The sequence below is a fragment of the Mesoplodon mirus genome, assembly GCF_964341445.2.
Source record: "Mesoplodon mirus genome assembly, chromosome: 7".
In the NCBI taxonomy this organism is placed as follows: Eukaryota; Metazoa; Chordata; class Mammalia; order Artiodactyla; family Ziphiidae; genus Mesoplodon; species Mesoplodon mirus.
The window spans coordinates 9,191,499-9,205,655 of NC_138983.1; the positions used below are offsets into that span (position 1 = coordinate 9,191,499).

The 14,157-nt window shown below is 53.5% G+C and overlaps 1 protein-coding gene across 1 annotated transcript; it reads right to left on the minus strand.

Moving 5' to 3' along the window:
* Positions 1 to 5,919: 5,919 nt before the first annotated feature.
* Positions 5,920 to 12,368, minus strand: SLC3A2 (solute carrier family 3 member 2). The gene is made up of 9 exons (XM_082627214.1): positions 11,798 to 12,368; positions 11,235 to 11,408; positions 10,553 to 10,647; positions 8,534 to 8,602; positions 8,370 to 8,428; positions 8,037 to 8,217; positions 7,781 to 7,924; positions 6,562 to 6,645; positions 5,920 to 6,435 (listed from the first exon to the last, which is right to left on the minus strand). The coding sequence occupies exons 1-9, from the start codon at positions 12,228 to 12,230 to the stop codon at positions 6,073 to 6,075; spliced, it is 1,602 nt and encodes a 533-aa protein (XP_082483340.1). The 5' UTR covers positions 12,231 to 12,368; the 3' UTR covers positions 5,920 to 6,072.
* Between the last annotated feature and the right edge of the window lie 1,789 nt (positions 12,369 to 14,157).

Consider the following 14,157-nt stretch of genomic DNA (forward strand, 5'->3'; position numbering starts at 1 on the left):
CAGGGCCCAAACTGAGCTGCCAGTTCCCTTTTAAATCCCATTTCTCCGACCATCTTCCCCACCTCAGTAAGTGGCAAATCCAATCTTCTAGCTCCTCAGGCCGAAAACCTTAAAAGCATCCTTGACTCTTCTATAGCTAGGCACCCCCCGCTCCTCCAGGCTCACCAGCACCCTTATGTGAACTAGAAGAGGGCGGCCCTTCAGTGCAGACACAGTACCACGTGGGTGACTTGTCAACCAGACGGAGCCCTTTGTGAGAAGGAGAAGGTGATCCCCCTGCATCCCGGACTCAGGACCACTGCAGGTGGAGCACGTTCTGCCCTTCAGCAACGCCCGCGTCTGGTGACTCTGTGCCCAACCTCACACGCATTGGCAGCATGTCCCCAGTGGCAGCCTCCCAGGCAGTTCCAGTTAGAAGACAATTGTACTTCCTGCTGCTTGGCGCCCGCTTCCTGCCCATTTTCCAAATCTGGTCCTGCCTCCTCCTGGCAGGTCCGGACGGCCTTTCAATGGGTTCGTTTGCTGCTTAAGAAAACCAGGAACTCTGACAGATACTATCTCGAAACTTTTACCAATACCTCCCACCCTTAACATTAGAAAAATCCGTTTCTGCACCCTCCCCTGGAAGGGCTCTGGAGAAGACCACCAATGATCTCCTTGTCACCAAACTGCAGGCCACCAGGGACAGCTCTGCTCTGACCCTGACCTGGCCTCTTTCTCCTGCCTTCCCATCCCCCCACCCCAGGGCTCTGTTCTCTCCTCTTCCTCCTCCTCCGCGGGTCCCTCTTCCACTGTCCCGTGAATGTTGCCAGTTCTCAGGGCTCCAGCCTCTCCTTTCTGCCCTTCTCACCCTGCACACTCACCATCACATCATTCACACCCACCGTAGGTACCCCCACCTCTACCACTCTGCTGAGCTGTAGACCCTCCTCCACTGGAAACCTCCACCTGCCAAGTCCAAGGGCACCTAAACCCAGCACATGTGCATGGAGTTGATCACCTTCCCGCCCACAGCTGCTTCTCTTCCTGCCTCCCCCGCTTAGCTCCATGGCCCCAGCCTGCTCCTCCAGCCTCCTAAGCTAGAAACTCAGGAGTCACCACACAGCAACCTCCCCTCACATCAAGTCTATCCCTCCTAGACTATCACAAAATCCTGGAGCTTCGTCTCCCAAAACATCTGTCCAAGCCATCCCCTCCTCTGCAACCCCACAGCCACAGCCTCTGCCTCTCTCTTCCAAAGCTTCCACCAGCCTCCTAAACGGCACCCAGTCCTGACCACTCTCAGCTTCTTCCAGCAGCCGAGCCAGAGTGAGCTTCCCAGAACTCAGTCCTGAACTTGTCACTCCCTACCAAGCACATCTCAGGGGTTTCCTTTCTCATTCTTTTTTTTTTTTTTTTTTTTTTTTTTTTTGCGGTACGCGGGCCTCTCACTGTTGCGGCCTCTCCCGTTGCGGAGCACAGGCTCCGGACGCACAGGCCCAGCGGTCATGGCTCACGGGCCCAGCCGCTCTGCGGCATGTGGGATCTTCCCGGATTGGGGCACGAACCCGTGTCCCCTACATCGGCAGGCGGACTCTCAACCACTGCGCCACCAGGGAAGCCCTCCTTTCTCATTCTTATCTGAGCTTCTTATAGACTCTCGTGTTTTATCCCAGACCTTCTGAAACAGAATATTCAGGAGAAAAACCAGGACTTTTCTTTCTAATCATCATCCTTGGGCATAACTAAGCAAGGCAAACGTTGCACTAGTGATTCCCAAACTGCTGTGGGAATCTTTTAAGAAAATTAAGTAAAAATAGACTCCCAGGGCCTCCCTGGTGGCGCAGTGGTTGAGAGTCCGCCTGCCGATGCAGGGGACACGGGTTCATGCCCCGGTCCGGGAGGATCCCACATGCCGCGGAGCGGCTGGGCCCGTGAGCCATGGCCGCTGAGCCTGCGCGTCCGGAGCCTGTGCTCCGCAACGGGAGGGGCCACAGCAGTGGGAGGCCCGCGTACGGCAAAAAAAAAAAAAAAAAAAAATAGACTCCCAGGCTCACTCCCTTGGAGATTCCAATTCAGTGAATGTTGAATGGGAGAGACTTTTCCAGAGGATTCTGCATAACCAGGGTGGGAACCACTAATCTACAAACAGGCAAAGTATAGCTAATTTGAGCATGGCTGTTAAAGGCCTTGGTGCTTCAGCCTCCGGTTGGCTGTCACCACTCTCCCAAGCTAGTGTGGTCCAAAACCACACTCACCATGGTGTCTCAACTGAGTGGCTAGACATAATGTCCCCTCTAGCTGGGTGGCCCTGTCCTCTACGTGCATCGCACGATTGCCTGCTTGTGCCTCAGTCCCAACTCAAATGAAGGCTCCAAGAGGCTTTCCCTGATCTCTCCTTGGTTAAACACTCTGTCTGCACTCCACAGGGCCCAGTTTACAGCTGCCCCACAGCCTTTACCTCAGAACTGTGATTATTTGCACATCTGCTTCCACTCCAATCAGTGAGGCCCAGAACAGTGGCAGTCTTTTAGTCCCCTTTATGCCCCAAGGCATAGCACATTGATTGGTACTGAGACGAATGGAAAATGTCAGTTCCCTCCCCGACCCGCAGGTAACTGGCTAGAGGCCCTGGGGAGAGACCGAGTCTGGTGGCACGGGGGCTTGACTATGGGGTTAAGGCCTGGGTCTACATGGCAGCTCCACTGCTGTGTCCAAGAACAGAGGTCCCTTACCCTATAAACAAGGTCCCCACAATCCTCATAGATGTATCACAATGACTGAAAAAGGAAAAATAAAAAAGTGAAATCTTATTTAACCGATTATCTCATTTAAACACAAGTGTGCTTAACCCTTAAGAGGTGGCTCCAGTGCTTAGGAGGCCAAGCATGTGGTCCTTTGGAGACTAGAAACCGTATTCTTGTTCACCCTGAATCCAGAAATGAGGATGGTACCAGGAACAGAGCAGTAACTCAAAAACTGTTTGTTGAGTGAATGAACAGCAGAGGCGCCTTTCTGTGGAAGCCACCTGCCCTTGGCCCTCTGCCTCCATTTCAGGGGAGTCTTGCTGTCAGCTCCGACTGCCCTGGCGAGAGGCATTCTGGCCACTTTCCTCATCTGTGATAAGGGTGAGAATTCCTTCATCACAGGGTAGCTGCAGGGCTGACGAGACAGCTCCTATGACTGCATCTGGCTCTCTTTCCTTCTGTCCTTAACGTGGGCAGTCAGGGAGAAATACGTAATGGTACAGTTCTTGCAGATCTCAGAGGGCCTGCAAGTTCATGTTCTCACTTGTTCCTCCACAGCACAGAGGTCAGAGTATTACCAGGATTACTCAGCACCACTGGAAATTTGAATGTCTTCATTTAATTTTTTGTTTATTCATTTTATTAAAAACAAAGAATATGGGGGGAGTTATTGTTTAATGGACAGTCTCAGTTTGGTGTGATGAAAAAGTTCTGCAGATGGATGGTGGCGATGGTTGCACAACACTGTGAAGTACTTTACGCCACTGAACTGTGTGCCTAAAAATGGTTAAAATGGTAAATTTTATGCTATGTATATTTTACCACAATTTTTTTTAAGGGTTAAGCCCACAGTAAGTTGCAAAACACACAATCATGATGAGGCTCCATCTGTAGTGACCCCATGATACAAACTGTGGATCAGAGGGGAGGCCAGGAGGCCGAGGGAGAGGGGGAAAGGGAGGGCTGGAGCTGGGACCCTGGGAAAGGACCAAGGAGGGAAGGGGCAGGGAGCCTTAGGAAGAGGAGAGGCCCAGATTAGATGTGGGCCAGAAGGGGGAGGGGCCGTGAGGAGGGGAAGGCAAATTCTAGGCAGAAGAGAGCTCAGGTCCAACTGGCAGGCTGCAGGGTATGTCTTCTCAGGAACAGAAGTCTCAGAGTACATGCCCTATGCACGCCTTCCCTCACAGCCCTCAGGCCAAGGGTCAGCAGACAAGGACTGGACCTTAATTTGGGGCCTCTAATCCTTTTGATCTGTCCCTTACATCAAGACACCCTTCAGACACCCAGTCCCGACCGAAGCCCCATCCTACAGGAACGAGTGTTCTTTTCCCTAAGAGGGCCAAGCTCAACCTGAGGCTGTGAGGCCAACCTAAAAATCATTATGACTGCAAATCCTGTGGCTCTACCTGCAAAATAAATGCAGGTTCCCAACACTTCTTACCACCACCAAAGTCTGGCCTTTGCCCTCAGTTACTGGGAGGTGATATCTAGGTGCCTGGAATGTCCTGCCTGATAAGAGTGTCTTTGTTAGTCTGGGGCCTTCAGACATCAGAGAGTCTAATGATGTGATTTTTTTTTTTTTTAATAAATTTATTTATTTATTTATTTTGGCTGCGTCAGGTCTTTGTTGCTGCACGCGGGCTTTCTCTAGTTGCGGTGAGTGTGGGTTACTCTTCATCGCAGCGCGCGGGCTTCTCATTGCAGTAGCTTCTCTTGTTGCAGAGCACGGGCTGTAGGCACTCGGGCTCTAGAGCGCAGGCTCAGTAGTTGTGGCGCATGGGCTTAGCCGCTCCGCGGCACGCGGTATCTTCCCGCGCCAGGGCTCGAACCCATGTCCCCTGCATTGGCAGGCTGATTCTTAACCACTGCCACCAGGTTAGTCCCTAATGATGTGATTTATGATGAGGGCGTTGGGACACAGGGCATCTGGAGGGGCTGGAGACTAAAGCTATTAGCCGGAACCTCCGGGAGGGGCTGGAGAATAAACGTCAGCCACGTGGGCAGATGTGATTAAGCCTCAAGAAAAACTCTGGACACCAAAGGTTTAGGCAAGCTTCCCTGCTTGGCCACACTCTGTGGGTTATAGTCAGGAGGTCTGTGACAGGACTCCACTCCACTGGGAAAGGATCATCAGACGCTTCATGCTGGGACCCCTCCCAATCCCAGATGGGTCCTGTGCTTCCGTCCTTGGTTTTTGAATGTGTATCCTTTCTCTATAATAAAACCATAATCTTAGTGCTTTCCTGCATTCTGTGAGCCTCTCTAGCAAAATAACCCACTGATGGTCATGGGGACCCAGAACTTGCAGCTGGTGTCTGAAATGAGGGGTCTTTTGGGGACCGTGCCTTCCAACGGTGCAGTTTGCCAACTGTTCGTCCCCCCCCCCGCCACGCCCCTACTATGTGCCTTACTATACCCTTCACCACCTGCCCACCCCTTGCCAACCAGACCTCATCCCTGGGCCTCTCCACCTTGCCCCCACCTCATTCCTCACAAGAGTCAGATGTGCTCCCACCCAGGGCCCTGGAAAGCTCCTTCCCAGACATCTAGCAAGTTAACTCCCTCCTTTCTTTCAGACATTTTATTCAAATGTCACCTCCTTCGTGAGGCCTCCTCTAGCCCTCACCCCGAACTCCCCCCATGCCACACACCTACCTCTTTCCCTGCTCTACTTTTTCCTCTTGAACACTACCACCGTGTCCACCATACGCTTAATTTTATACATCTTTCTTCTCCATCTCCTCACGAGAATATAAGCCCCAAGGAGACAGGGATCTTTGTACTCTGTTCCTGTGACCCCAGGACTAGAACAGCTCCTGGTACATGCTGAGCACACAATAAATTCTTGTTGAATGAAGAATCTGCAGCATCTTTTAGAAGTAACTTTTAGAAAACAGGCCACCCCGCTCCCACTTTTTCTCCCAGAAAGGTGAAGTCTGCAAAACAGGCAAAGTGACCACGCTTGGCTGAAGACCACTGCTGAGGAGGTAAAGGAAAGTCAGCCGGAGCCGAGACCTCCGGGCTGGGTGGGAGGCGGGGTGCTAGTTCATCCTGACACCACCTTGCTGTTGTGACCTCGACATGCCCCTTCCTCTCTGGTCCTGATCACTTGGTGGGGTCCAGTGGGGGAGAGGGGATGAAGGGGAGAGAATTTCCTGCCGTTGACAGCGGGTACAGGGAAGGCGAGGCCATACCAGGTAGGGGTGACTTTTATTTGAAACCAGAAAACACCCTATTTGGGGGTTCATCTGTAACAGTTAAAAAAAAAAAAAAGAAGAAGAGAGAGAGAGAGAAACCAGAACTCAAAGGGCCTGGGGAGGGGAGGGGGAAGGGTAGTGGGCCCAGGTCAGGCCAGGTAGGGGAAGCGGAGCAGCAGCCCCTCATGGGGCTCCAGGTTCAGGTGCTCCAGCTCAAGAGGGGCGCCCTCCTTGCGGCCTGGCTGGGTGCTGAGCAGCAGATCCACACTGGCTGGCAGGCTGGTGCCGGCAGGCAGGCCGGAGGCCCCCAGCCTGGCGGGCTGGCCCACATCCCCGAAGTTGAGCACTACAAGGAAGCGCTCGTTCTGGTCCCACTGGCGGATGTAGGCGAAGAGGTCAGGCCCCAAGGAGAGCGCGTGGAAGTCTCCGTGCAGCAGGGAGCGCTCTTTGCCCCGCTGATCACTCAGCCATCGGAACAGGGAGAGGAGGGAGCCAGGGTCTTCGCTCTGGCCCTGCACATGGTATAAAGTGATAAAGATACAGCAGAAGGGGGTGAAGGGCTCCCCGGGGCGTGAGCTCCCCCCGGCCACCTGCCCTCACCCCTTGCTGATCAGGCCCTGCCCATCTGAAACCCTTACCTTCACAGTCATGGTGGTGTTTACAGGTCCTGAAGTGTTGGGAAAGCTGGATTCATCCCACAGCATGACCGGGGCCTTCACAGGCTAAAAGGCAGGGGAAACAGGGCTTGATAAGACCTGGGCCGCTCTCCAACTCCTTGTCCTGCTTCCAGCCCCACAGAAGTGTAACCTCCCCTACCTCAGGGCCTCACACATACTGTCCCCTAGCCTAGAGGGCGCTTCTCCCAGACAGCCACAAGCTAGCCCCTCACTGCCCTCTGATCCCTGCTCAGGTGCCTCCATCGGGTTTCCCGTGGCCATTTGATATAAAACCGCCCACGTCCCCTACTCTCTAGGCCCCTTACCCTGCTTTCTTGCACATAGCAGCACCTGGCATCTTTATCAATATGTGCTTACTATCTAATTTCACCACCTCCAGCTCTTTGGTGCACCGCTGTATTTTTGTTTCCTCCACGCCTAGCATGTAGGAATTACTGCATAAAGCTTTGTGGAATAAGTGAATGACAGGGTCTATAAATATCAGCTTAGGGCTTCCCTGGTGGTGCAGTGGTTGAGAGTCCGCCTGCCGATGCAGGGGACGCAGGATCGTGCCCCGATCCGGGAAGATCCCACATGCCGCGGAGCGGCTGGGCCCGTGAGCCATGGCCGCTGAGCCTGTGTGTCTGGAGCCTGTGCTCCGCAACGGGAGAGACCACAACAGTGAGAGGCCCACGGACCGCAAACTAAATAAATAAATAAATAATCCGCTTAGGTGTCAACCTCCAACCCTGTGGCTAAAGCTAACCGGGTGCCTTCATGGTCTTACCCCACCAAGGCACTTGCTGCGTGTACTTCTCTTACTCATCTGGTTCCCCCACACAACTCTGAGTCCCTGGAGAGCACAGCCTAATGCAGAGCACCCGCTGTCCAGTGAACGAACAAATTACCGAGGGATAGCTACCATGCTGAACTCCTACCAGGAGCCAGGTACTGCATTTTAAAATACGCCCTCATTCAGTCCTAACTACCCTATAAAAAAGGTAGTATCACGGCAGAGATGACCAAGAGTCAGAGAAGTGAAATAACCTGCCAAGGCCGCACAGCGACTGACCAGCTGGCTGACTAGCAATCCAGCGCAGGCTCCTCCCCAAGGCCCTTGCCTGTCCACCGCCAGCCACAGAACCACCGTGACGGACGAATGCAGCCTCCCCCACTGTGCTGGGCAGGCAGCAAGTGGTACCTGTCCAGGAAGGGCAGCTTCCTCTAGGCCAATCTCGTCTCCGTAGCTGAAAACTGGGGTCCCTGGCAGGGTGAAGAGCATCAGCTGGTAGAGTCGGAGGAGCTGAGGTGGCACGAAGGAAGTCAGGAGCCCCGACTGAGACAACTGCAGGAATGGAAGCACTGGTGAGCCCCAAGGCCCGCCTCTGCCTCCACCCGCCAACACTCCTTTTTTCCAAAAGGCCACCTGCTCCCTCTCCTACCACGGTGGTACTCACACTCCAGCTGCACCAGCGGCTGCCAAAGGCATCCAAATACTGGGTGACCAGGAAATTTGTATGCTTCCCAGTGAAACTGGAGGTTGACAGGTAAGAGCTGGTCAACAACAGGTCCTCGGTGGATTCGAGCAGGCTGAGGATCTGCTGAAGGTCGGAGGAGTCTGTGCCTGCAATCAAGAGCCTGCACAGAGCAGAGCAGGAGTCAAGGTTAGTACCGGACAAGAAAGGAAGAAGGTGTTTTGGACTAGGAACACTCTGCTTCCTGGGGCTAGTACTCCACTGAGGGGTTCCCACAAAGGAGCTGAGTTAGGGAAGCCGGGGTCTGGGACCCACCTGTCTTCACTGAAGCTCTTAGTGATGTTCCGCCACTCAGCCAAGAATGAAGACGCATCCTAGAAGGAAAAGAGCAGAGGCAAGAAGCAGGGAACACTGTCAGGCCCTGGCGGGTGCTTCTGTTCTCACCCAGGCTCTGCTTCTCGCATGGAAAGGGTACTCACTGTCAGATTCCCCACATCCCGGACCTGGAACCCATCCACACCAGCCTGCAGCCAAAACCTCAGAGCTTCCTATAGGAGGGAGGCAAAAGAACAGAGGAAAGATATCAACGCTCTGATGCAAAGGCTCAGCCCACACTAAATCTTGCCTACCACGCACTCTCCCGTGGCCTCTGGAGAGTCACTTGCCTTGAACGGTCTCACTTTCTTGCCTCTATTATAAACCTGTAGGTAGCCTTTAGTTCCCTTCCATTCTAACCTATCATTGATCTTCTTAGTGATACAGCGCTCTACTTCTCTACTCCTCCTCATGGTGAATCACAAAGCTTTACCTTTGACCCCTACAGAAAAGACCTATGAGGAAAGTGTGTTCATGTTCATACATGTAACTTCATTTAACACTTAGCATGTATGGAATGCTGGTATACTCATTTTACAGATAAGGAAACAATGTCAGAGAAGCAAGGAGGCGTGCCCAAGGCCACAATCAGACAGCAGCAGAGATGGGACCTAAAATGCTAACCAAGATCCCAAAAAGAGTATACTTACTCCTCTCCCAGTTTCCTGGAGCCTTCGGAGGGTGTAAGTAAAAGAGCTAGTCAGAGCCAAGACCAAAGATAAAAAAGTGAAATTCAAAGCACAGCCCCAGGGCAGTTTAGCCAAAGATTTGAAAAGAGAAGCCAGCTCTGCAGAACAGGCCCAGGCCTGAAGCCCTGGCATTCATGGGGCACATGACATAGAACCCCAATCCTGCTGCCCCTCTCTTCCTCTTTCTCTCTCTGATCCATGTGTTCTCTCCTCTAGTCTCCATCTTCATCTGAGGCTACCACACCTCATGCCACACCATCTGAAAACATTCCTTCTCAGTAACTTTTAAAGGGTCTTCCAGCAAGTAGCAAGGAGTGAACCGAATGACCCCAAGAGTCAACTGAAATCAGTCAACTGGGACTACAGAATTCTACCTCAGAATCACAGCTGCCAGCAAAGTGTCAGAGTCTGCCTCCATTTTTGTTCTACCCTTTCTGAACTGGTCAGTTTCCTAGAACCCAGGCATTAGGGGCTGGGATGACATTCAAAGCCCCACTCCCAGCTTGCAGGGTACAGAGTTTGAGCCTAGGCCTTCAGAGTAGGCAGGTTAGAGAGATAAGACTAGTTGGAACATCAAATCCCAGGGCACATTAAAGACCTGTGAACCTCAGCTTCCTCATTTACAGATTAGGGATACTGACAGGGACCTTGTTTGGTTATACAGGGGATTAAAGAAGGTATATAAAGTACTCAGCATACTTCCAGACACATAGGAAGACCCCAATGCTTACAATTTCAGACTGGGCTCCACTCCGAAACACATCAAATAAGAAAAGGGAAACCAGACAGGACAGAATTCCCATAGAGAAAGGGCTTCCTCTCCCAAAAGGAAGAAAATTCACATCTGAGAAATTCCCTTCCTGGCACTGTCACCCTCAGAGTCAGGGAAACAAGGAAAATGAGTGGTCAGAAAAGGAACAAACAGGGGCTTCCCTGGTGGCTCAGTGGTTGAGAATCTGCCTGCCAATGCAGGGCACACGGGTTCGAGCCCTGGTCTGGGAAGATCCCACATGCCGCGGAGCAACTGGGCCCCTGAGCCACAACTACTGAGCCTGCGCGTCTGGAGCCTGTGCTCCGCAACAAGAGAGGCCGCGACAGTGAGAGGCCCGCGCACCGCGATGAAGAGTGGCCCCCACTTGCCGCAACTAGAGAAAGCCCGAGTGCAGCAACGAAGACCCAACGCAGCCAAAAATAAATAAATAAATAAATGAAATTAATTTAAAAAAAGAAAAAAGAAAAAAAGAAAAGGAACAAACAAAAATGAGGGTGCAATGCTTGCCTATCCTTCTGCCTGTGGGAGGAGCATGCCTGCTTGGCTCCAAGGAGCAAGGGGCCCCTTGGCTGGCACCGGGCTACGTTTATAGAACTTGCTATGAAAGGACCAAACAGCCCCAGCATCCCGCTCCCACATGCCACAAGCACCAACACACTCACCTTCACTTTGGTGGCCACAGTGTCAATCTGAGTGGAGTGGAACCACAAGTTCTGGCCCTTGTAGTTGGGAGTGAGGTCTAGGATGACCCGGATGCCTAGAACAATGGAGGAGGAGGCAGTTGATAGAAAGACTCTGGGGGGAGGGGAAAGGAGGAAATCAACAAATATAAGTCGGCAGAGTATTTCCTACATATTGGTACAAAAACTTAAGATTTGAACCCTGGCAAAACTCATTCCATTGAAACAGAGATATGAGCAAGTGGCAGGGTGGGAGGCGGGGGGAGGGTAGTGTAACAGAGAAGGCTGAGCTTATGAGGCCCTGGGCCCCTCACCCCCAAAGCAAACCCTGTTCAATGTAAGAAAAGACGTTACTTGGGTTTTTTTTCAAAAGGACCCACTCTTTTACAAGTTTTAAAACCACTGATTTAGCAAAAACCTACATTTTGCAAATAAGGGCACTGAAGCCCAGAAGTTAAATAACTGCACGTCCAAGTATAGAAAGTCTCTGAACCACCTGACAAGTCTATTTTAGGCTGAAGCCTAACAAACCTCACCTGTACCCGCCCTAGGAAAACTCTGAGCCACTCAGCAATAAACCAGACAATAAAGCTATCCGGCCTTTCCTCTGGCCAGAAGGCCAAGCCCTTCCTAGCCAAGCCCTTCCGAGCTCTAGGACACCCACTCTTTTTCTTGGCCGATTGCAGGAGACTGTCAAAATCTTCCTTGGAGCCAAAAGTGGGGTCGATCTGTTCCAAGTTGGTCCCTGTGAGGTCATCCTTCTGGTTCTCGTGAATTGGGCCCAACACAAAACCTTTTACCTTCAGAGTGCTCAAGTAATCAAGCCGCCCCTTCAGGCCTGAAATGGAGAAGCAGAGTTTAAAGTGACGCCTCCCTGAGGCCCCTGATCGCCCCTATTCTCCCCGAGACGAAGTGGGGGGGGGCGGTTTGGCTGGATCACGAGAGAAGCTGTTGTAAGGAGACTAGCACATTGCTTCAGAAACCTGCAGCGATAGGCTACTGGCGCCGGGAGGGGAAAGGGAGGATGCTGAGTCAGCCACCCTCAGGAAAGAGGGAGTGGGGGGCGGTTTCCTTCGAAGAAAGAAGGAGGGGCTACGTCCCAGGGGGCGGTCACCAGTACCAGGAAGGGTGGAGAACCAGCTGGGTCAATCTGGGCACAGGGGTCGAAGCCGGTGACCAGTTAAACCGGGGGAGCGCGGGGTGGGGGTGGGGGAGCCCCGGACTCACCCACTAGGTCGCCTGCGTCGCGGCCCTGGAAGGCCTGAAGGTCGCCAATGCGGTAGAGGGCGCCCTTGTGCCACCAGCTCATTGCGGGCAGCTCGCGGCAGCGCGGCGCCCGAACGATGATGACCACGGCGCCCGCCAGCATGCCCAGCCAGCCGAGCCAGAAGAGCAGCAGCAGCGCCCAGCGGGTGCGTACCCAGCCGGGCCTGCCTGCCACCTTCAGCAGCTCCTCTTTAGACAGGCCTGTGAACTTGGCCGCGGCCGCCGCGTCCGCCTCGTCGTCGGCCACCTTGATTTTCACCAGACCATTCTTCTCGGTGCCGCCCGCCACGGCCACAGCCACAGCCGCCCCCGACGCCGCGTTCATCGGCTGCTTCTCGGGTTCCAGCTCGTTCAGCTCCACTTCCTTCATGTCCACCTCGGCGTCCTGGCTCATGGTGCCTGCGAAACCGGCAACACGACGCAGCCTGCGGTCAGCTGGTGGCTGGACAGCTGCCCGGACCTCCCGGCCCCTGAACACTCTCCCAGGTTTCCGTGTCTCCGCTCAGCTTCCGCGACCGCGTCTGCGGCCGGGCGGGCGCGGTCTCTGGGACTGGGCACGGAAGCCCCGCCCCGGCCCGCCCCTTAAAGTGGAACATCCTGGATTGCTCTTCCAGGGACTGAAAAGGTGGGCGGCGGCCGAGGGAATAATGGTGGGAACTCGCTTCCGACGGCCGTGTGGTCCAATTCCTCACCTCGAACAGTCTAGCCCTAAGGTTCGGACACAAAGAAGGCTGAGCACGGAGCCACCTTTAGGTGGGCGGGGGTCTGTGCTTTGTCCCGCCTCAGGTCCCCGCTGGTCCCTCGCGCTGCCGGAAAGTGGGAGTAAAGGGGATATCCAGCACTGCGGGGGGGGGGGGGTCCCGAGGCCCTTCTTTGCCCACTCCGAAGGTTTGTGACTTCCCTGGACACCACCCTCCATTTGCCCCTGGCCCAGGGCTCAGGCCACCGCCTGGTCTTCCCAACTTCGCATGGCCACTTGTCCTCTCAGAGCCAATCAAACTCAACTCAGCCCTTTCCCCCACCAGACCTTGTCTTCTCAGGCCTCTGGGACTTGGCGCTAGACCTCCGATTCCCCGCAGGGCTACTCCCACTCTTTCAAGATATCTTGAATTTAGTTCAATTAATTCATCATGCGGCAACTATTTACTGAGTGCCCACTACAGTACTGTGCTTTATTAACTTTAGTGAATCAACCCTAATCTAGTCTTCCCCATGATATTTTATGATAAATCTGTTTGGACAGGACAGTTGCTGACACTCCCCATCTTACCCTACCCCACCCCCACTTTCTGGCCCCAGCATGTCGGGCAGCTAGGAATCTGACATCCAGAAGAGACAGATGGACAACCTCGGGGCTGACAACATTCTGGGGCTGGGCCTCAGTTAGAGGCACCCACCTTTTCCTTACACCAGATCAGAAGATTGCCATGGCCAGAATCTCCCCCACCTTGCAGGGCCTCCCACACATTAGCCCAATCTCCCCAGGGTGCCATGGTTCCCTTACCTCCCTTACCCCTTCACTATGCTAGGCCTTGGAGGCAGCTGGTACTGCAGAGGCCTTGAAAACCACCCAACTTCTCCCCACAGAGGTCCTTGGATTGAGAGTGAGACAATTCACGGTAGGGACTGCCAGACATCAACACCATGAGGTGCCAACACTCTCAGGAACTTCTTGTTCCTGAGCAGTGCCAGCTGGGTTATTTTCAGAGAGGCGCTGAAGGAAATAAGTTCTTTCTCCCTCTCCCACCTGGGCTGGAAGCCAAGATAGCTGTGTATATGGAAGAAAGCAGAAGCCAAGATCTGAAGAAATAGAAAAGGTACCAAAGGAGAGCCAAGAGAGTGAAAAGGCTCATCCCGTGCCATTCCCCTTGCCTTCTTCATACCAGAGCCCATCCCCATCCCTCACCCCAGGCAAGCGGGCAGAGGTTGGAGTTCAGACCTGTGCTCAATGATGATAAGAAGTCCAGGGTGCCCTGGGCATGCCCAGTAAGTGGCAAGGCTGTGAAAAGACTTTATCACCAGCATGAAAGCTCAAAGTTAAGAACTGTGGGGTCAGACACTCTCCTTGAGATAGTCCAACATAACACCCCCATACATACACATAGTGTCTCACTCACAGCCCCCCATGGCTCCAGAAAGATGAAATAAATCCCTCCTGCATGCGGTAAATAAGCTAACAACTTACCTCCCCAAGTTTATCACCCACCACACCTGCCACAGTGACCACCCTCCAGCAACATCAGCCTTCAAACACCTGTCAGTCCCACAACACACCCAGCTTTGTCAGGCCTCTGCGTCTTTGTACGTGCCATTCCCTGTGT